Source organism: Cryptomeria japonica, chromosome 7 (assembly GCF_030272615.1).
Source record: "Cryptomeria japonica chromosome 7, Sugi_1.0, whole genome shotgun sequence".
Classification (NCBI taxonomy): Eukaryota; Viridiplantae; Streptophyta; class Pinopsida; order Cupressales; family Cupressaceae; genus Cryptomeria; species Cryptomeria japonica.
The window spans coordinates 267,500,638-267,524,704 of NC_081411.1; the positions used below are offsets into that span (position 1 = coordinate 267,500,638).

The 24,067-nt window shown below is 34.8% G+C and overlaps 1 protein-coding gene and 1 long non-coding RNA gene across 2 annotated transcripts; one reads left to right on the forward strand and one right to left on the reverse strand.

Annotated features, from left to right (window-relative positions):
• Positions 1-13,363: 13,363 nt before the first annotated feature.
• On the reverse strand, positions 13,364-14,694 carry LOC131033975 (uncharacterized). The gene is made up of 3 exons (XR_009103725.2): positions 14,458-14,694; positions 14,274-14,368; positions 13,364-14,091 (listed from the first exon to the last, which is right to left on the reverse strand). It is a non-coding gene; the product is annotated as an uncharacterized LOC131033975 (long non-coding RNA).
• Positions 14,695-18,377: 3,683 nt separating this feature from the next.
• LOC131033974 (uncharacterized) lies at positions 18,378-21,444 on the forward strand. The gene is made up of 3 exons (XM_057965300.2): positions 18,378-18,845; positions 19,009-19,098; positions 21,278-21,444. The coding sequence occupies exons 1-3, from the start codon at positions 18,474-18,476 to the stop codon at positions 21,290-21,292; spliced, it is 477 nt and encodes a 158-aa protein (XP_057821283.2). The 5' UTR covers positions 18,378-18,473; the 3' UTR covers positions 21,293-21,444.
• Positions 21,445-24,067: the final 2,623 nt, after the last annotated feature.

Sequence of the window (24,067 nt, forward strand, 5' to 3'; positions counted from 1 at the left end):
TTATTTTAATAAAATCCTATTTTCCCTCACCCACCAAATCCACTTGCAAAATCTAATCCCCTTCTAGATTCTTCTAACCCCTTCCTAATTAGCCTAATCCATCCCCTAATTATTGTCACATTCCTAAGCAAAATGGAGTCACTTCTCAAAGACTCCAAAGTCTTTGAAAAGCATTTAATGCTTTGTGTGTTCAACAAATTAACCCCCAAAGTCTTCCAAGACCACTAATGGCTCTTACATAACCATTTATGGTTATTTCAATCTTGTCTCCCCAAACATTTATTGTTTTGACCATATTCATCCATTTCACATTTGCACAAGAGTTTATCCATTTGATAAAAGCTTTATTCTTTGAATAAAGAGTTTATTCATTCAACCAATCTTGACTCAAAATCCCAAAGTCATGTCAGGCATTTAATGCTTATTCCCTCTCCTCTCAACCTATCTCACATTGACACTTGTCATCCTGAGATTGGGTTGAAAGCCCTCACATGGATTTGAAATCATTCAATCCTAACCCTTGTTGAGATTACTCAATCTCAACCATCCATTGCTCCATTTTTCCTATAAATAGAGCCCATTCCTTCATAATCCAGATCCTGAAAACTTGTATGTATCTAAGCTATAGACATTTTAGAGAGCATTTTAGCATAGCATAACTAAATCTTGTCTTTTTGGTTAAAATACATCAGTTTAGCATAAAAATAGCTTTTCATTTCATATTGGGAGCTATACTACAAATCTCAATCCTCCATAAGCATCCATAGTGCAAAAAGCTGCTGAGAGCTACACTATTTTGGAACTTGGAGAGGAGAGGAACAAGGGAGAAGGAACTAGGAGTATGTTAGGAGGTATTTGGAGATGCCTCATCATGTTTGCTTTGATAGTTAAATATGCTTGCATGCTTTTAGTCTCTCTTTTGGTATGCCTTTTTAGATTAGTTTTCGATTGACTAACGCTAATGCTTTGTGTGTTTTTGTGTTGTTTGATCTTAGACTAACCTTGTGCCATTTTGCAGGGCATCAGGATCCATCAAAGTATAGGGGTCCATTGTTTGGGTGTGATAGTGAGTACTTCCATATCTGTAAAGTCCACCTATACTGGGTGTTGGTCTAGTAGTGGTGCTTTTGCCAATTGATCTGCAATTGCTTGTCCTTTGATAGCCCGTCGTTTCGTGTACTGAATGTCGAACTCACTTAGGATCATGACCCATTTAGCTAGTCTTCCTGTGAGAGCAACCTTGCTAAGTAGATACTTGAGAGGATCAATCTTTGCTACCAGTTTGATTGTGTGGGCTAACATATAGTGGCGTAACTTTTGAGAAGCAAACACCACTGCTAAGCAAGCCTTTTCGATGAATGTATAATTGAGTTCATATCCGTTCAAAGTCTTGTTGATGTAATAGATAGCCCTTTCTTTGCCTACTAGATCTTCTTGTGCTAGCAGTGCCCCCAATGATACTTTTGTTGTTGACATATAAAGGATGAGTGGCTTGCCTGCTATCTGTGGTACCAAAACTGGTGGATTCATCAGATATTATTTGAGCTGGTGGAATGATTTTGCACATTTGTCTTCCCATTTAAACAGTATATTCTTATGAAGCAGATGATTGAATGGGAGAAATTTATCTTCTAACTAAGCAATAAATCATCTGATGGATTGTAGCCTACCCTACAGAGATCATAGTTGGCTAATGTTTTTAGCAGGTGGCATCTCCATGATAGCCTGAACCTATGCTGGATCCACTTTGATGCCCTTTTCTGATACAATGTAGCTCAAAATTTTGTCAGATGTGACCCCGAAGATACACTTCTTAGGGTTTAATCTGACATTGAATTGCTCCAAACGTTGAAATATTTTATCTAGGATGTTCAGGTGTTTAGTTCTTGTGAATGATTTAGCTAGCAAATCATCTACATTATCCTCCATGAAAGTATGCATCATATCATGGAAAATTATTGTCATGGCTCTTTGATAAGTTGCACCAGCATTTTTCAAGCCAAAAGGCATGACATTCCAGCAGTATATTCCCCATGGACATGTGAATGCAGTCTTATCTTGATCCTCTGGAGCTATCTTAATTTGGTTGTAGCCCAAAAAACCATCCATGAGTGATAGCATTGTGTGCCCTACTAATAGATCAACAATGGTGTTGATGTTTGGCAAAAGAAAGTCATCTTTTGGACATGCCTTGTGGAGGTCTCTGAAGTCTGTACAAATCCTTATGCTTTTATCCAATTTAGAAACAGGTACAATATTTGAGATCCATTCGGCATAGTCTATAGGTCGGATGAATCCGACATCTAATAACTTCTTTAGTTCTGCTTTGACTAATAATGCCACATGTCGATTCATCTTCCTTAATTTATGTTTGACAAGTTTAGCTCCAGGAGTGATGGACAAGTGATGCATAATTAGACTTGGATCTACCCCTGGCATGTTAGCATAAGACCAAGAAAAATTGATTTGCTTCTCCATGAAGAATTTAACAAAATCTGGTTTTTCTTTTTCTATGAGTGGTTCTGCCAGATGTATGATTTTGGTTGTTGCTTCAGTGCCGATATTTATTGATTGAGTTGGCTCAATCAAGATTGGTGACCTCTCCTGGTAATGTTCAGGAAGAGTGTCAAGTCTCCCATCTTTAGATGCCTCAAAAAGGTTTTCACCTTCAAATACGTCCTTTATTTTTATTTTTTTGTTTTTGCAATCTAATACTGTCATTAAATGGTTTTCACCATTAGATCCATTTTTTATTTTGTTTTTGCGACTGAGAGACTTGGCACTCCCTTGATTGCAAATAACATTATGTGGTTCACTGGTGGAGCATGTTTCTGGGTTGACTGAGCACAGGTATTGGACAATTGACTCATCATTTGGGAATATTGGTATATCATGATGTTCGAGTTCTTCCCAATCTATGAAGTCAAGATATATGAGCGGTAAGGAGTCATTTGGTGGGTTAAGATCAGCTATTGTGAGTGTCATGATGGACACATCATCATAGTTGTTTGGGATATTGGTGAGGTTTAGGATATTCTCGAGATCTTCGATGGTACTCTCCTCGACATTGCCTTGTTTGTATTGTCGTTGCTCGTTATCACTAACCCCATAGATATGTTGTGGTCCGAATTCTAACGATCGAGATCTTGAGCCTTGTCCCTCATGAGAAATGGGTGTGTGTGCGTGGATTGTATCCACCTCAATATCTTCAGTAACATCAGAACAGGTGTCCCACTCATACTCATTGGAATCTGTTTCAAAATCGCTATCCCAGGTGGCTTCACTGAATCGGACAGGTATGTTGTATGGTGAGAAAAGATCATTGATAATTGACATAAGTTTGGTAGCTTGTTCTGATTCAGGATCGGTGCTTGCTTGTACTCTTTGAATTTGTTCATACATCGTTTCCTTTCTTTTAGTAGCAATTTCCTTAGGTCGTGGCTCGGCCTTGGTTTGATCAAGTTCTTGTACATGGTGTACTTTCTTATAAGAAGCTTCCTCCCTTTGGATAGCGATTTATTATTGTCGCCTCTCATTTTCTTCATGTTTTTGCTCCTTCCTTGTCTTTTCTGCTGCTTGGTGCAGTGCTTCTTGTCATGATTCTTCGTTATGTTTCTTTTTCTTTCCATTAAATTTTTTGATGGTGATCTTGCTTTTGCACAGGCCGAACATGTTGGTCATACCCAAGTCCTATTTTGTCTTTTGCAAATTGTGAGCGGGGTTGTATGGGTTCTATGATGCCTTCTTGACGCTTGCCAATAGGTCCTTTTCCTTTGTATCCCATTCGTTGCATGATCTGGAACCCATTTCCATATTGTTCTGTTGGTACAGCTACTTCTAGGGTAGCAGCTCTGATTTCTTCCTCATCCTTGTATAGCCAGCTAAGGATGTCTTTATCTTCTGATTCTTCAACCAATGTGCCCATTTGTGTAAATTTACCATCAAACTTTGTGATTGGTTGTGATGCCTGATGTCTTGATGTGGAAGGTTGTCCATAAGATCTTGGTGAAGTTGGCAACTTAGATATACACAAGGGTTCAAAAGAGTACTCGCCCATGCCTTAGTCCTTTATTTTCATCTTTTGCTTGAAGTTCATGGATAGGGACTTGAGTTCTTCTTGATGGTTGGATGATGAGGAAGCTTGGGCCTCCCTGTTGTGTGGAACTAGGCTATCTTGAGTTTCCCCCATAGCATTGCAGTATTGAAAAGGGTTAGTATTTGCAGATATTGAAATTTATAGTCCATTGTAGGGGAACTTGAGACATTGATGGTGTGTGGAAGGTATCGCTTGCATTTCATGGATACATGGACGACCCAATAGTATTTGTATGTCAAGTCTATGTCCAAGACTTGGCACATTGTGTCTCTTTGTACGGGACCTACTTGAATGGGTAGTATCACAGTTCCTTCGAATGATCTTTCTTCATCATCATAGACTTTGATAGTGATTTTGTTTTTGGGATCAATAGCTTGCTTAGAGAAGCCCAATGCACGAATAAGCTTTAGAGTACATATATTGAGACCGGCTCCTCCATCTATTAATACTCTTTTTACTCGATGTTTATAGACTAGGACCTTGATATGTAGTGGGGTGTTATGCGGATGACTCAAAGAGACATCATCGTGTTCAGAAAAAGATATGTTATGTGGCACCATCATATGGACCATTATGGCTTGGAATCGATCAATATCCAGATCATTTGGAACAGTTATTTTGACAAGAGCCTGCTCCAAGATATGAGCAACTCAAGTATAGATATATGAGCGGGTGTTCTCCGTAGTTGGTCGACCAAGTTAAATTGAGCCTTGGGGAGAGTTATTGTTGTTGATGTGTTCCCCTTCAACACATATTTTTGAGCTCTCGTTGTCACATTTATCGACGCATGTTCTTGTTTCTCTTTGATTTTTATGACATTCACTTGATTGTCATATGTCGATATGTAATTGATGGTGTTTTCGTATATGTGATTGATATGAGCTCCTTTGGTGTTGTTTGATGTTGATTATCCTCCCTTATCGTAATTAGGAAGAGGGTTTTTGAAAGCTTCATGGTCACCATTGGTTTTATGACCATCGACTGTTAGATCTCCCTTGTTTATCATATCTTGAACTAGGTTCTTCAACCTCATGCAATCATTTGTTCCATGCCCCCTGTTTTGATGATAATCACAATAATGTGAATCATTCCACCATGGTGGTTTGACTTGGGGTTCAAAGTTGCTTGTGGTTGGCAATGTGATGATCTTGTTTGCCAATAGCTCTCAAAATGTTGATTCCAAGGTTTGTCCTAATGGTGTGTATATTCGTCGATACGGGGAAGCATTAGCATTTCTTCTTTGGTTTGTGTTGTTCCCTAGGTTTTTGTTGTTGTTGCCTTGGTGAATGTTGTTGTTGTTTGACGTTGAAGCCCCTTGGTTGGTATTGCATTGATGAGTGTTAGTGTTTTGATTGGCACTTCTTTGATCATTATTGTTTGGTGGGTTGCTTGATAAAGTCAACACTTTTTGTTTAGACTTTACATTGTTGGCATCGACCACCCCATCATTAACAACGTTTTTGTTTCTTGTCCAAAATCTGGACTTGTCTGAGTTGTTATTGTTTTGATTGTTAAAGGTGTTATTGTTTGAAGAACTAACACCTTCCTTAAATAATTTCAAGGTTCCTTTCTTGATGGAAGCTTCTTCTACTTGGATACCATTCTCTATTAGTTTTGCAAAAGATGGTATACATTGTAGTTTGAGATGATAACTTATTTCACTATTCATATTGTCTATGAAGATTTCCATCTTTTCCTTTTCAGGCACATCTCGTGGGTATCTTGCGACCATGCGCCTCCATCATTGTAGAAACACCATGAATGTTTCACTATTATTTTGTTTCATATTGCATACGTCAAGCATGGTGATCGCATGTTGGATATTATAGGAGTATTGTGTTATGAATTTATTCACCAACTCATCAAATGATTTGATGGGAGGTGTGAGTTTTGACAACCACTCAATTGTTTGCCCTCCCAAAATTCTTGGGAATAGTCTAATTAAGTATGTATCGTTGTGAGCGAATTCCAAGCTCATAGTACAAAATTCCCGGACGTGATCATGGGGATCATTCTTACCATCGTATTTGTCATACTTTGGTATATCTGAATTTGGGGAAAAGGTATCATGTTTAATCTCCTATCAAAAGGATAAGGACAAATGTCTTCTAATGAGTATCGTATCGTGGTTCCTTGTTGCCTTCTAATGAGTATCGTATCGTGGTTCCTTGTTGCCTTCTAATGAGTATCGTATCGTGGTTCCTTGTTGCAAGTCATGCATTTGCCTTTCAAGTGTTTAGAGTTGTTGTGTAAGAACAGCTAGGGGTGCATTGGTCCTTCGATGGTGAGCCTCCCCTCGTTCATTAAGATGGTCACGATTACCGGCATTGTTTTGTTTGTAAGTGTTATCTTGTCCATGGGTGTGATCTTGGTTGCGTGTGTTTTCTTGATCATGTGTTTCCTCTCCTCTCAAATGTTCTTGATTTCGGGTATTGTAAGTATAGGTTCTTGCCCTTGTTCGTGAGTTTCCCCCATCAGTATTCCTTAAATTTCTTATGTCAAAATCTACAAGAATATTGACTCCTTTACTAGTTAACATGAGGAGATATTTTTGCTTATCCGATTCTATAAGTCTTTCTACGATTTTTTGGAAAGCAACGTTCTCTTGAAATTCTTGGAGAAGCTCTTCGGTAATCTTTGTTTCTTCCATATTTGCATATTCATCAAAAGGATTGGGCTCCCTATGACTCATGTTTGATTTTGGTTGTGAATCCTTCTCTTTGTTTTTCTGACATCGAGTGACAACGGGCATCAATATATCTCTACAGTAGTGAATTCTTCTTCTTCTATCGGGGTTTTTGGTGGAGTTGGTGGTTTAGGTTGAGCTTCGTTGTAAGTGACAAGAAGCTTTGGAAACAAGGCGTGATAAATCCTTCCTCCACTATTAAGGTGTTGGTTGAATGCTACTTTCTGAATGTAAGCTCTACTTCTCAAAGGCTCCTTGTCAAATTCGTTGGTTTTTCCTTAGATATACAACTGCATATGACGTAAGAAAATGCAATGTGATTTAAAGAGCTGACGGTTGATATAGAGAAATTTATTCCTTTTGGAAAGGACCTTAGAACTAGGTTGTATCTTCTTCAACTTAGTCTTTTGATGAAGACTTCTTCTTCTCAAAATGTGGGGAGTGGTCATACAAAATGATCAAAGTTGATGTTGATGTTGGATATGGATACTTTGTTTTGGATACTCAAGCCTACTTGTCAAGTAGAATTTTAGTTTGATTCGCTTCTACAACAAAGTGTGTCAAATGGTATGCGTCAAGTTTCACGATGTAGAAACTTAATTTGACAACTTGAGATTTTAAATAGGTATTCATTTTGATAGGATTTGTTGGATGGTGGAACTTTTTATCATTGTTCTAATACTCCTTAATCTTGTTGGATGGAATCTTATCTCAAGATAGTTGAAGATTTGATACTTTTTCTAAGAGTGTTTAGTTGGATTTTAAAACTTCTTCACTTATGATGTTTATCAGAGAACCTAAAAGGGTATCCAAAACTATTGGTGAAATTTTTACAAGGTCATTGGTTTGCTCTCTATTTTTTGCTATTTTTGATCATCCGCTAAAACAAAGTCCTAATGCGCTAAAATATGACCCCAAAGCGCTACAGAACATTCCAGATGCGCTAGGTTGTCCCTCAAATGCGTTGTTTTTCACTGTCTGCTATCTCAAAGGTTGAAAATGTTATGCGCTAATATGTCTCTCTTAAACGCTAATGTTTGGTCTGAATGCACTAAACTATGGCTCAAGTGCGCTAGGTTGATCCTTCAATGCACTGAAATGATGTTGATACGCATTGTTTAAGTTTTCACCAATTTATACTTCTTACGCGCTAAAGTGGGTGATAAAAGCGCTAATATTTGGTTGAAATGCGCTATCTGATGGTCAAAATGTGCTAGGACGTTGCTCCAACACGCTAATCTGTCTTGATAACTTTTTTTTGATGATTTTGCTGAGATGTTGAGAAATCATTCTTGTGTTTGATGGATGATTTTCTAAAAAATGACTTGAAAACACAGTAAACAAAGCAGTAAAAAATTGGTTATGCTAACAAATAGTGTATGTTCTTTTGAGGATGTTTTCAAATCCCTGATGTTTTCACTGGTTTGGATTACAAAGAAGACAAATCAAGCAAACACTTTATTCAAAGGTCGTTAACAATATCATGGCTCACTAGTCTCGATACTCCATCAGCTCAAACAACTTTGTCACCCCCAGGGGCCGTCCCTTTCTTTTCCTTTGTACAGAAATTAACCCAAAGTGAATTGGTTCACAATTGGGTAGTTATCTTGGGAGATATATGGTGAGTAATCTTGGAGGCAGATTCTTCCCCACCCTTGCACTATGATATTGCCAATGTTTGGTAAATGACTCAACTCAAAGTTTATAATGCTAAGGTTTGTAATCAGGCTTCTGTTTGATATTCAGTGATAAACTCCCTCGAGAGGCTTCCCAACCTTTAGAACAAAGACTGTACGTATCTTAAAGATACTGGGAGAAGGCTACCATTGAGCAAAACCGTTGGAGGGGATTTTCATCAACCTCCACATTTGATTATAGTGGGTTGGAATACTTGGCGATAAAATCGTTTCCCACTTAGGTCATTCCCCTCTCACCGGCCTTAATGGCACCCTAAGGACAACTCGGGAGGGCAGGCCTTCTAAAGGTTTTAATGCATGAAATTAAAAGAAAGCATAAAAGAGATGGTTCTGGCTTTTTTATCACCAATTGAAGGTGAGAGCATATACCTATCACCTCACAAACACAAAAGACAAGGATTCTTTTTAAGCCTTCATTGCAAAATTATCTAAGCTAGATGGAGATGTTGCTCCAAGAAGACATGATGTTCTTTTTATCCCAATATAGCAATGTGTGAAGATAGCAAATTTTTTTAACTTAAAGAAATCCTGGTCAACCAAAATAAATTCATCAAATGAATAGCAACAGTTTTGCAATCTTGAAAGCTTTTTGAAATCAAGTGAAGTTTCTTTTTAAACTCCCAAATGAAAAATGAGGTTCATTTTAATTAACACCAAAAGAAAATGATGTTCAATTTTAACCCTTTACAGAAATGGGAAATTTTGTTTTGTTCTTTTTAGAGCCCAAAGAAAGATGATCCTATCTTGCATAAAAGGAAAGATTTGATTTTGTTGTTCTTTTTAATCATGCAAAAAAGAAAGATGCAGTCTATTTTAGGCACCAAAAAGAAATGATGAAGTTTTTTTAAGCATCCAAAAGAAAGGTGAAATTCATTTTAAACCTTTGCAATAAAAAAAAGTGAGTTATTTTTACCAATTAAAAAAAAGTGAGTTATTTTTACCAACTTATAAAAGAAAGTAAATAAAACTAATTAACTCCTCCTTTTCTTGCAGTGAAAAATGTTAGAACCTACACTCACTTAGTCAAAATTTAAATCCTGATGGTGGGCTTCACAAGCCTAAATTTTCTCTGTTACAAATTTTCTCTCTGTCAGAGATACGCACGAAACTTTCGCACAAATGCGCTAAAGTATGGTGCAGAAGCACTAAAAGAGAGCACCCATGCGCTATTCTACTACCTGAATGCGCTAAAATAGTGCTCCTATGTGTTTGACAAGCAAAGAGGGGTATGTGCCAGAAAAGTGACAGTATGTGCTAAATAATGGTCTCTATGCGCTAAACATTGTGATGTACGTGCTAAAGTTCATCACATGTGTGCTAAAGTAAGTCCCAGACACACTGGTTTGCAAATCTAACGTAATTGTTGTTCTCTACCTGCACACAAAATGATGTTATTTTTGGGGACGTGCCCCACGGTGGGCACTAAAGATGTACGCAGTAAAATGTGGTTATCAAAACAAATAAATCGAGATCAAATGACCCTCATACCAATGAGACTCTTAGTGCATGTATAAACTAATTTAAACTAAGTTTACTTCTCAAGGGGTGTCCCATTGTTCTTTATCTCATAGGATCCCTAAAAAACAATCTTTTTCTCTCAAATCATTGAGCAAATGACTTGGAAATGACAACTCCAAGAACGAGTGATATTATGATCTATCTGCATGAATGCATTCTAAAATCTATATGATATGTTAAAAGCTATGATGATTAAGTTAAGATGAAGATAGTGATATGATAATGAGATTAACAAATTATCCTAACATGATATACTAGCATGAATATTCTATGATATGAAATGAAATGCTTCTAAATGTTTATGATGATATTTTAACAAAGAGAGGCTAAAATGCTTAGTAAATCATATTAAAATGTAGATGCATGAAACTTGGATATCTTGGAGAATGAAGAATGAGAGCTCTATTTATAGGTAAAATAGGGCAATGGAGAGTTAAGATTGAATAATCTCAACAAGGGCTAGGAGTGAAAGTTGTTCAATCCATGTTCACAATTTTCACCAATGAAACAGTGACAATTATCAATAAGAGGTGTCTTCAGAGGAGATGCAAGAGGCATTAAATGTCTGAGGAAACATGAAGGTTACCTTAGGAGGTAAGGTTAAGGTTAGGTTAGAGTTATCTATTGGATAAAACTTTTACCCAAGGGATAAACTCTTGTGCAAGGGTTCATAGGATAACCAAGGTTAAAGCCATGAGTGCTTGATGAGACCCTTAGGTTAGATGAAGGTTAAGTTAGAGAGAAAGTCTCTAACCATGAGAGGAGGGTTGAGTTAACCATTAATGGTTTAGAAGACTTTGGGGACAAATTTGTAAGTCCTTCCAAATTTGGGGGAACTCAACAAGTTAGCTTGTTGAATAAATATAGCTTTAAATGCATTTAGAAGACTTTCCTCCAATTTTGAGAGGTGACCTCCTCAAACTTAGGGAAAGGACATGTTTGGAGGGATTAAAGCTAATTAAGATAGTTTAGAAGAATCTAGAAGGCTCTAGAAGAGGTTTAGGAGGCAAGTGGGAGATGTAGGAAAATGCAAGTGGGGGGATTTAGGATTTTAATTAAAATAAAATTGTTTTATTTCAACCAAAATAGATGCAACTTGCATAAATACAAATGGGGGGATTTAATTAAATGTAAATTTAATTAAAAGGAAGAAAGGGGAATTAATTAAATAAAATGATTTATTTAATTAAAGGCTAGAAAAGGTTTAGGTGAATTTAATTAAATAAATTAAATAATTTATTTAATCAAATAGATGAAAATGAAGAAATTAATTAAATAAGAATTAATTAATAGGAGAAATGGGGTTAAAATAAATATTAAATATTTATTTAAGAAAGTGGTCAGATTTATACGTCTACAATAGTCTTTCGCTCATCCTGCATTTGGTTGTCCTCGTTGTCCATGAGTACCTGTCATCATCCCATATATGCACATGCACCTACAAATATACAATCTAACCCTCATGTGCATATGCCAAGCAAATCAATAAACATCAGGTCAAATCATCAGCAAGAAATCACATTATGCATTGTTTTTCTCTAACTTGTATGTTTTATGTGCGAATACAGGAAAAGTAGCATGGTTGTTCATAAAATATAGCATGTGGGGTAAAATGTGGCTCCCACAAGGGTTGAGCCCAACATGCTGCTAAGCATATGATAGCAAACCTAAAATCAATCATAAAACCTTCAAGATAGTGCATCGAAGATAACAATCACAAAGAGAGTTTGGTAACAGTCAATAGTCATAAGGAGGTGATCAAAGTCAAGAACAACAAAAGATAAATAGTTAAGTGCATGATAATGTCAAGCAAAACCACAACCCCAATAAAGTAACTTAGTTCATTGTCAAATAGTATGATGATCACAAAGTATCAAGGAAATCAGTCCTTATTGTTTGCAAAAGATAGTTAGAGAAAGTCATGAGTGCTAAGGCTTTAATAGGAAAATCACTATTTCTATCTTCTTGAAAGCAATATTCAGTAAAATGAAGGCAGGGGTTGGTTATAGTGCAATCAAAGATAGATTATTAAATCCTTTGCAATGATATTGTTCAGTATTCAACAAAGTTTCTTACCAGAGATAAGTGAAAGCTCACTGAGATATAAGATAAATTACCATGCAATATGCAATTTTAGCAATATTCAAGCTACAAAAAAGCATCAAAGTTTATTATCAAAGCACCATGCTCAAGAAGTCAAACATAAAGGAGGAAAGCAGCTACGGTATCCAAACTCAATAGTATGACAAACTTAAGGTAAGAATGATAATTGTTGTTGTAGTAGGGGTTTTTGTAGCAATATTTTTGTCAAGAAGTCATGATCTCAAAGAAAAGGCAAACACAAAGGTAAGAATTCTTTAAAAACAGTCTCAATAGACCAAAAGACAGCATAAAGAAGGTTAGTGTCAATGTTTTCAGCATCAAGAATAGGATTATCTTCCAAAGAGCACAGTCTCACCGTGATACACAGTGAATAATACCATGGAAGATACAAGTTTGACAGCTCAAAAATCAGCCATTAATGTCTCAGAGGATCCAACAGTGGAAGGAGAAATAGTGACAAGATAAAGATTCATTCAAAGACAAACCTGAACAAAGAGTCATGATAATAGGGGTCACAAATCTCAGTTAGGGAATTGAAGAAAGAATAGCTCCATTCCAAGATAATGAAGTAACAGTCACAAGATAGTTGACTTCATACAAAGATGTATGCTAAGAGGATAGACACTGTTTTTAATATGGGCAGCATATAATCACAATGAGCAATCCTTTAAGAAGGGCAATGACAAGATAAGATACCAAATATCCATTGGAGAGTATGCCAGAAGCATCAAAAGTTAGCATAATCATAATCATCATATCAGAGATCAATAACAATAATCTTAGAGAAGTTGAGGTGTCATAATGTTGTAGTAGCCTACTCACATGAAAAGGACTCAAGAAAACATTGAATAAGGACAACTTATATGTATATTATGGAGCATTTGGTGAAGAGACAATTACCATTTGCAACCAAAATGCAGACCCAACCATAATGAAGAAGCATAGTCAATGAAGACAGTCACTTGCACAATGTACAACAGCAAATGCATGATACAGTGATATGTTGACAAAGCATAGTCATGTGGGATTAACAACAATCACAGGGATGTTAGCCCTCTAAGAAGTGCATAAAATCCTGTCAGAACAGCAATCAATTAAATCCCATATTGGTGTTTTCATTCTATCTTATTCTCTATTAGTTTCATAGATAATGTTGAAGGTCTACTCATGGTAAAAAAAAGGGGGGGGGTCATAAGTTTTGAATCCTTTACATGCGGTGAGAACATCATAGCAATAAGTGTCTCAAATAACAAATAGGCAATAGATAGTAATCATGAGGTATTCATATAAGAGTTACTTGCTATTCAAGGAGAAACTTTGAGACTATCAAAAGGGTAGTGTTTAAGTCTTGATCACTGTAGCAGCTCCAAAGTGCATCAAACTATAGTCACCATGTTACAAGCTCCTAAATCGACATATGGACAGTAAGCCATATAGTAGAACATAGCTCAAATAGTAGCACGTAGCAGCAAATAAGCTAAAAGACAGTCACAAAGAAATGAATAGGAATACAGTCCCAAAGACAGCCATTACATAGTACCCGGCAATACTAAACCAGATAATTACAGTCAAAAGGTCATTGATAGAACAATATAGGCCAAGTAAAGTCGTGAATAAGCTTTTGTGGCAAGAACATGAGAAATCCAATGCAAAGAACAAATATGTAGCAGTAATCTCAGAAAATAAAGACATAGTGATTGCAATTTGATATCACAAGCAAGTTCATGCACAGCCTTGTGACTACTAGAATTCATGGCTCTAGTGAAAACAGGTTTGAATGTGACTATTTCAAGAGTCAATATCAATGATGGGTGGAAGTCTTTACAAGTAAAAAGAACAATTTGCAGTGTCAATGTACAGCTCCTCATAGCATCAATAACAGTAAACAATTCAGAAAATATCGATGATCAAAGGACACAGGGAAGGAGTCTTCTGGGCCTGTTAGATCGTCAGAGTGAAAACCATTCAAGCAGGGAAGATTCGATAGAATGCTGCAATAGAAGAAAAGATAGTCAAACATATTGTGGTAACCATTGGCATGGGTCATGAGGCTCAAAATGAAATCATTGAAGAATCCACTGTCAAAATGAGAAAGTACAGTGTCACAGTGAAAGGGCATCAAGACCATGTACATGTGAAAGAGTTATGAGAAGTCTAACAATGATCACAATACCTTTGTATGCGTAAATGACACATCTAATCATGAATAGTCATAAACCTTTCATAATAGAAGAGCCACAAGATTGCAGGTCATCAAGATCATTGTGCCTGTATATTCCACAATCATGGATAGAAAGAGGAAAAAGATATTATACAATATGTGAAGATAAGGAGCCGAATATCGAGGATGAATTTACCTTGCAATTCCCTGCAGAAAAATCTTTAGCATTCCTTGTGATTCAATTTCAGCAAATCTCCAAGGACGTAGAGTAGACTGTATCCAAGGTGACCTAGGGTTTCTTTGGCGGTGCCCTCCAAGGTTAGCAGAAAAGATGCATATGAAAAAGATGAATTGTTTCACTGTTTTGCCTTTTTTCTTTAGGGTTGAAAACCCTAATGTAACCCATGAGAAGGAAAGTTCCCTTTGTTTTTACAAAGGGCTTTACTTTTATGTCGTGGTTTCTATTCTTACTTTAAGTGTTTGATTAACACGTAAAGAAATAAGAAAAATAAACCTTTTTAGGGTCACTCTTAGAAACCTCTTTATTTTATGCATTTGATTTATAAAACTTGTAAATATTTACTTAAGTGATGATATAAATCACTTCAAGTAAATAATATTTGAAATGCAAGAATATAGGAGTTAAAGTGTCAAATGGGGTTTTCAAAAGCATAAGTCAAATGAAAGAGTTAGTTACCTTTTGAGTTTGCAAGAGTCTAGGAGGTAACTGAGGTGATTTGGTCAAGATTAGGAGAAAAATTAGGGATTTTGTCATCTAATTGTAAGTTTCACTTCAGTCAAAGAGTCCTAGTTGATAAAGGATCGGTCAAGAAGTGTTTTAAAACACTTAACTCCTTGATTCTTCTAGTTCTACCCCTAATTTTTAGGGATTTTCAATTGTATTCGCCCAAGGACTTTGGTTTCATTTTGCCAACTCCTTGAGCACTTTGAGGGGAGTTATCTTTCAGTTAGCTACATGATTCGAGGAAGGGCTTAGAGGTCATCAGTTTGGAGCCAAATTTTGAATTTGAATTTTGGAAAGCATTTTTTGTATGTCTTCTTTGCTCACTCATTTTTTCTAGAGTTTTGGAGTTGGCATTTTGTGTAGCAGCTGATTTTCATGCTCCTGTAACTCATTTCTTATGAGTTTTTCCAGATTTGTAATGCAGAAAGTTCCTTGTTTTCAATAAAGAAGTTGAGTTCCTCTTTAAATACTTTGGTCTAAGTGTTATGATTGTAAGCATTTTGATTAAAATTTTGTGATTCTTTTATAGGATCCTTCATTTTATCTCAATTTCTTCAGATGCTTAGTGCTAAAATACATGTTATAGTGCGGGTCTTTGATTGTGTATGTGATTCTGTTATATCAAAATTGTGAGAACATTATTGTTCTTCTTTTTGTGAACATCAGTAAGCTAGCCTTTCATGAGAATCGTTTATGCAGACATGTATGTTTGAATTGTGAGTTTAAATAGTTTCATTAGTTGGTTATTGTGTGGATTTGTAAGCGGTTTGCAGGTCTTTATCATTGGTGGATCACCTTAATAGTTTATTTTTCAGTTTACTACATATCTTCCTCTCCCTTTTCCAGTGATATTTTAGTTAGTTTTAGGTGATCAAATAGGAAGGTCGGCCTATAATCTGGAGGTCTAGTCTCCCAATAGGATACCCACAACCTGAGAGTAGTCCAATGTGTCATGGGATTGCAAGAAATTCAAGCTTGCATTGGGTGTAAATCCTTGTGACAACATTAATATCAAGGCAAGAATGTCGTTCACTTTGTTTTTCAAAAATACTGTCATCGGTGGCAATAATGTTATTATATTTGAATCGTATTATTTATTTTAAGAGATTGATCTAACTTTTATTTTTTATTTGTTATTAGTACTAGTTGTACGTAATACTATTGCATTCACTTAAGCTTATTTAATCGGTTTTTTGCACCAATCAAAATGATTATTATTTTTATTTTCAAAATAAAATTGGTTTTTATAAAGTTAAGATTTATATTTTTAAATTGGAAATTATTTATCTACAATATGATTGGTTGAAAAAAATTGTTATAGGAGCAAATATATAGGCATGATAGATTTTATAGGCTTTTTTTAGATTTCTTTATATTTAAAAAATAAATATCTATTTTAAATAAAAATTTTAATTTAATATTGATAATCTTGTAAATAAAGTGATTTTTCTATATAAATATATATAAATTTTCATAATATTTATTTTTAATTTTGAAAATATAGATAATAAAATTGATTAACTATTATATAGGGATTTGATTTACACTATTTAAATGAAATAAAATAAAATATAAATATAAATAAATAATTAAACTATTTCATTACAAGCATTACACAACAAATATTGTATTAAAAAAAATTATTCATAGCATATAATATTAAGAATAGTTCTAAATCTTCTAGTATATGTGGCTATTCCTAAAGTGTTTCTTAATGTTTGAGATATATTTAAACAAGCAAGAATAGATCTTGGTAGTTGGTCCTTACGATCCAACAGAAGTGAGATTCAAAGAAATTCAACAAATATTTACAATGGTGAGCACAACGACTCTCTAATCCTTTCGTATGAAATTGTTTTAGAAGCCATATTATGATTGAACTCATGTAATTTCCACAGTCCATATTATTTGCTTTTCTCATTTTTGGTTTTGAGTTGTGTGTATATCATCAACATTTCAGATAATACTACGTGATTCATCATTGGGATGAAGCAAATAGTCAAACATGGGTAAGTCTAATATTAAGGTCTTGAATATTGATGTTTACATTAATCATTGTCTCCCTCAAATGGGAAAGTCACAGGTTGGGAGCTCATAAGCTAGCCCCATATTGACATCTTCTTGAAACTCCAACCCCTATGGACAATAAAACTCATCACAATCTAGCATATAAATGGATCTATTATCTAATGTCTTCTCCCATCTTTGAATCTATGATTTTAGGCTTCTCCCATCTTTGACACTTCACACTTCTTTCATCACAAAATTGTATCAGTATCAAGTTCAAATGTCCAATACAGCATAGATTAGTACTAAAAAATGCATCAAGAAAATTAATATTATGCTCTATGATATTAGTATGTCTAAATGAGAGAAGTGATATCATTGAATTTTAAATAGGAAAAAATTTATACCTCATTAGAGATCTAAGCTTGAAAGTGATTGTATTTTGTGTAGGTGATCACTAAGTTGATTTTGCGGAAGTTTTAGCTTGTCTACCATGTCCTCGCTAGAAATTTTCAATCCGGTTTACAAACTTCATGTGTCATTAGAGCTTCTTTCATGTTTTCTAAGGTAAAATAAATCTTTTATTGCATGAGAAATTGATACAACAGTTATTTTTGTAATGTTGTGTTCCTCAATCCTTGCAAATTTAATAAAATATCAATAGAGTACTAGCCAATTTGTAGTTAAACTTAGCTAAATCATATTGGGTTGTGTAGATAGCATTAAAAATTATTAGAGCTTCTTTACTGTTTTCTAAGGTAAAATAAATCTTTTATTGCATGAGAAATCGACACAATAGTTATTTTTGTAATGTTATGTTCCTTATTCCTTGCAAACTTAATAAAATAGCAATAGAATGCTAGCTGATTCGTAGTTCAACTTAGCCTAATCATATTGGGTTATGTAGAGAGTATTAAAAAAATATTACAATAGTCATATGTATGAATGTTAAGGATAAAAAAATGAAATAATTAAAAAATATTGAATGTAGTATTCAAGTCTATTTATAAACATAATTGTTTCTTAATTAATTTTTAAACAATTTAATATACAAACATCCAAAATATATTTTACTATCAACATAACTTTGCACCTTTTAACCCATGCACAAAATAAAAGATATTGAAGGAAAATGTTATTATAGAATTCAATCCCAAAATATCTTACACATTCTATCTTAGATAGTCGCTGCACTATCCTTTAAGAGGAGCAACTTGGATGTAAGTATCTTGGAAATAATAAAATGGCAAAAAGGATATTTTTGAAGATGTGTTTCAATTTTTTTAAGTTGTATGGACCAGAGCTATCCAAATCAGCGAATAATATTGAGAAGACACGCGCTGCCCTGATCTACTTATCTTGTATATTCAAAGTCCAAAGTCCAAGCTTATTTCTTTTTCACTCTATAATGCTCCCTTCGTACTTACAGTAACGGACCGAGTTCCCTGTTGCTAATTCAAATGGAAATGGAGCTACTTCTATCTATCAAACCCAAATTCTCCCTTTCATCTAAAACCTCCACAAATCTGCAATTGGGTATTAGATGGCCTTGCTCACGGAAAACTTTTAGCAGAGCCCTTTCAATGCAACATTCTTTATCCAAAAGGGTATTCAGGACATATTCAGTAAATCCTAAACAATCTATAACAGTCTCCATTGCAGGGATAACAAGCATATCAAGTATTGTTTTGTTCTTGGAGGATGCATATGCAGCAGATTCAATGTCAAGTGAGATAGTGCAGTCTGCTTCTAAAGCACCACAGTGGCTTGCACCTGCAGTTCTGGCATTCCCTGTTGTCTCGTATCTTTTATTCAACATTTATCGTGATAAGGCTAGTGTTGTGTAGTTCTGTTTCTTTTCAGTCAATTTGTTAATTAATGCTCTCATATTTGATTGTTGGGATTTCTATTGTTGAGTGCACCAGTACCATTCACCGATGCTACTAATGCCTGGTACAAGTAGGCCCTGATTATATATGGGATTGCTTGTTGCAGATTAATCCTGATGCCAAAGTCACTGATTGGATGTATGGTCTAGCTGCGATGGTTATTGTGGCAAACCTTGTAACACTTGTCACATTAGGGGTAAGAGTTCTGCCTGTTCTTGAATGTTCTTAAGTGATGAGAAGTATAACGTTTAGTATTTGAATGCCAATTTTACAGGAGGCTTAAGTAAGATTTCTTGAGATGAGTTCAAAATTTTGTTTTTTCTTCTGTTTTTCTTGACATTTTCTTATGGGTTATCCATATGCTTATATCAATCCCTGTTTCTAACCTCCTTTGGATTATCTTTAGTAGTCTAAAAGAAAGATTCGACTTCAAAACCAACAAGCTATTGAATTCTCACATTTCTTGTTAAGGCTAAAAACATTCTGTTCAAATAACCTTCTACCTTAGCTACATCATGGAAATCGCAACTTTCCTTTCAACATTCAAGGAAATCCGATCTCTTTTGATATTTGATCACTCGACAATCATAATGTTTAAAGCTGGGGAAAACATCAATTCTGGACTTAAAAAGGCTTATGAATCGAAACAGGGCAGAGTCAGAAGATGCAGTGTCATTTATATGGCTCTCTTCCCCATATCCTTGCAAAAGCTTCGGTAATAGATGGACAATAATCAAAGCTAACAACGTAATATTGTGCTAAACAAAGTAAACTAAAAGTCAAGGAGTGTAAATCTAGTAACTTGAATGGCAAACTTACTGACATAATCAGTTTTATAAGCGATATGTTCCTCTGATATCTCCTAAATCAAACGTGTCAGGTTCTAGCACCAGTGGTTTGAAATTTCATTTTAGTAACAACACCAAAAACATGTTTTCCTGTACTTCCATAAATTTGCATGGAATCCATATTAACAACCTGTAGCGCCTAATCAATCTTACAGAAATGAAAAGAGAAAGCAAGGCACCATAGTTATGTCACGACTCACGAAGATCTATAATAATTGGTTCAGTGAAATTTTTTAGCATTTTATCAAAATGGTCAAAATGTTTATAAATGGAAGCAAGTTCACGCCCTTTCCAGATATCTTATCCATATTGACAATAACTTCACTTCGGTCTCAGTTCTGTCTCCTTTCTCCATAACTTTGGGATTGAGATGCTCTAAATACTTGTATACCTAATTTGTCCCCAAGTTATAGTCCCATAATATTTTATTTTTGATCACTGATTGTGTGTTACTTCTTGTAAATGTTTCGGATCACACTCCGTGATCCATCATCAGGATAGTAGAGAGTTAGAAGTAACTCTCTACTATTCTGATGATGGATCACAGAAGTAACTCTCTACTATCCTGAAGATGGATCACGGAATGTGATCTGAAATGTTTACAAGAACTAACACAATCTGATCCAGAAATTCAACATTGATCAAAATCATAGATGGTGAAAATCTGATATCATTGATATTTTAATTTCTTTATTTCCATGGGCTTGGCAAGTCCAATAGATGATGTAAAGTTCTTACCTGTATTCTAGTGGGCAGACTCCATAGTATTATTGTACATAATCTTCCTTATTGCACTTGCTACCACTGTTTACCTTGCTCCTCCATTGAGTTCAAGAACATTAAGTGCTTCAACTACCTTAGACTCTCAAGTATTGATAAAATTGCATGTGACATCATTCCACTCTATTGATTTGTGGAAGAAAATTCAGAATGAGAGTGAAAAAAAAATGTCTAGGGATTATCATCACATATCATAACCCGTCATGAGCAATTAGTGATCTTACACTATTAACATTGAATCATCACTTTGTTAAAATGAAATTCCTTAAAATAACTATTGAATTCTTCTAACAAAGAACTTCAGGGGTTCTAACTCCTTCCTCACTGATTATAAATGCTGAAGGAAAAAATATTGTATTAAACGTTCATAATAGCCAGGTTATCTTGATAGCTTCTTCGGAGTTCTGTTTTAGCCCACTTTATTTTCTTTTGGAAACATCTTGCTTCTGAGTTGAATCTGAATTCATAGAGTCGCAAATGCCGGCTAAACTCTGAATGCTTTTTGGGAGCTTTTTTCTGCTTCCTTAACTTGTCTTTGGATTTTCTTGCTTCTGAACCCTCTCGATAAAATAGGTTTTCAATATTCAGATAGTAACTATAGCAACACTTTTCCTATACTACAAGTGAATTCTTAGGCTTCTACCATTTGAGGAATTTGTTCACCAAGAGCTAAATGTCATGGAATGCATGAAATTTGTTCATCTTGAATTAACGGTTTACATTTTGACATCTTCTTTGTTGCTGCAGGTTCGGTTATACTAATGTGGACTAAAAGTACCACAATTGCAAACATGCGAAAAGAAAGAAACTTCACTGAACCTCTAGGCTCTAGTTACTTTGAACAGAAATCAAGCATGTAAACTTGACTTTGATTTTTGAGCAATTATAATATGTGCAGCCGGATCCTTAATTCATATATTGAGTATTAAGTTTGTCTCAGGTAATCTATATGCAACAGATTCTTGAAGTAGAATATCCATACACTGCAGTCATTGAGATAAGACATTATTTCAGTGAACAGTTTTAACCTCAAAGGCATTAGAATGACAGGATTAAGTAGGTCAAATTATAACAAGTTACTTGCATTGTAAACAATCACTATCAAAGACAACTTCTACTGAAAGAATTAATAATAAGCAGAAAATAATGTTTGAATCTGCATTTCAAACTAGCCACATACTTTAGCAACCTCTTGTGTGCAAGCTAGCAAAATACATTTCTTTGGAGAAGCATGTCTGACTGTAAGAACAAAACATAATAAAATCTCTTTGAAGATGGGAGAAGTTTAGTAAATGTTCTGCCTTCTACAAAGTAATTCCTGCTAAATCATACTAATATGGGAAAAGAAATATCATTGATCAGGTTAAACAGAATCATTTTGCCATTAGCAAAGGAGCTTTTAAAGGATTTCCCACAGTTGCAGGGTAATTTGCTTCTCTGGAGGCATCTTGGAGGTGATCTTTTGAGGGAAAATTTTCAGAAAAAAATAAATTATACTATTATTTCTAGAAATAAATCCTGTTTAAAACCAAACCCTTCCACACAGCTGCACATGATCACAAGAGCCATGTATCTATAGAAAAGACAATGTCAATTTGAGAATTCGTGCCTTAAACCACCAAAATCCATCCTATATTCTCAGCAATTTATCTTCGCAGCTCAAATGGGTTACTGAGTCAAAGTATAAATTGCCTTAACATAATGCAGGAACTAATATTAATCAAGCATAGTCTCAGCAGTGCTGGATTGAGCTTTTGGAGCTAAGTGGCCTGAAAATCCATAAGAATGATTAAATGGTAAAGATTTCCAGTGAAATGAACTTCACGAGGGGCCATTTAGGGAGGAGGTAGCCGAAAACTAATATAAAGATGCCTGAATGATAAAATTGAATGAACATTGAGTGTTTCATTCAATGAGCTTTTGATAGTTTTGATGGATAATGGGTTTACTTTATATTTTCGTAGAAGGCATAGATTGAGGAAATTTAAGGTTTTCGATTTGTCTGCTCTTCTTATATTCTAGGATTAATAAATAATGGTATGTAGATGGATAAAGTGGAGCTGAAAAGTAAAATTGGTTATTTAACATATCAAAGTTTATAGAGAGAGACTGGCATTAGACATTCTATAAATGGTGTTACGATTCATAAAATTGGATTGTATTTAAAATTTCTACATATCAGCTGTGACAATTTTACCAGCCAGACTGGTTTTGTGTTCGGTAGCCGTAGAACTGTGTTGAAGAATGGATGAAATGGTGATCTTTTGTTGTAACGACAAATGGGTTCAAAAATGTATGGAATTTAAAAACCAATGAAGAATAGGTTTTCTAAAATTGAAATAAGTAGTGGGAGATTTTGGAGCCTTTAAGCAAATCAAAAGTCAAGAATTGCATGGAGAAATACTTATAAGAAAAACTACACACCTAAAGAGATCCAAGACTTGTATTAATCCTTCAAATAAATTATATCAACACAACTTGTCTATTCAAATTATTGCAATGCTTCATTGCTTCAACAACCTGATTTTTTTCATTCAAATTACTGCAATTCTTGTTTGCTTCAACAACCTGTTCAACTCAAGCACTAAATAAATAACCATTAGAGCAAGCACAAAATAAATCACATAAATAAGAAAATTTCTCTTCCAACTTTGTGAATTTATTCGCTTTTAAAAGATCTTATCCAAACTTTCGTTTAACTTTCCATTTTTCATGCTCTATCTATTTTGACAGCTAAAAAACACCTTACAAGTTGTCATAGTTGCATTTAGCAACATCAATTAATAATTAAATATGAATATGGTGAAAGGAAGGTTGAGACATTTTCTTAACATTCTCCGAGTTATCGAGCACCTTGCAAAAAGTATAAAGGAAAACTAAATAAATCAAGCTTCAAAAGAAGTAAGGTCCATGGCCTCTCTTCACCAATTAATTTTTTTTGTGTTTATTAGTTTCGTAAGACAGTCTACAACATTATCTAAGTGTCTACTTTTTGTGACATTACTTTATCACTCTCAACCATTTCCTAAACAAAGTGATACTAAACATCTATGTGTTTTATGTGAACATGATACATTGGTATTTTAGCCAAATAGATGGCACTATCACATCTAATTCTTACTTGTTTAAACTAAAAGACAATACCTAAACACAATCTCTCTAACCATGATGCCTCCTTACAAGCATGTTTCGCAATCATGTACTTTACTTTTGTAGCAGACAATGCAACTGTAGGTTGTCTTTTGCTCATCCAACTAACTGCTCCTCCAAATAAATTAAAAACATAGCCACTTGTGGACCTTCTACAACCTAGATCACTGGCAAAATATGAATCAACAATGTCATGCAAACAAATTACCTTACTCATATCATAAGATCCATGATAACAAATGCAATGGTTAGAAGTCCCACATAAATATCCGAAAAACCTTTTCACATAAGTCCAATGTTCTTTACCAAGATTCTCCATAAATCTACTATGAACTCCCATTGCTTGGGCAATATAAGGTCTTGTACAAACCATAACATACATAAGGC

What these genes read in the sequence shown, in the direction of transcription:
- LOC131033974 (XM_057965300.2), top strand. Translation starts at nt 18,474, where the DNA reads ATGGAAATGGAGCTACTTCTATCTATCAAACCCAAATTCTCCCTTTCA. An exon ending in TCAACATTTATCGTGATAAG is followed by an intron (nt 18,846 to 19,008) that starts GCTAGTGTTGTG and finishes TGCTTGTTGCAG; the next exon opens with ATTAATCCTGATGCCAAAGT.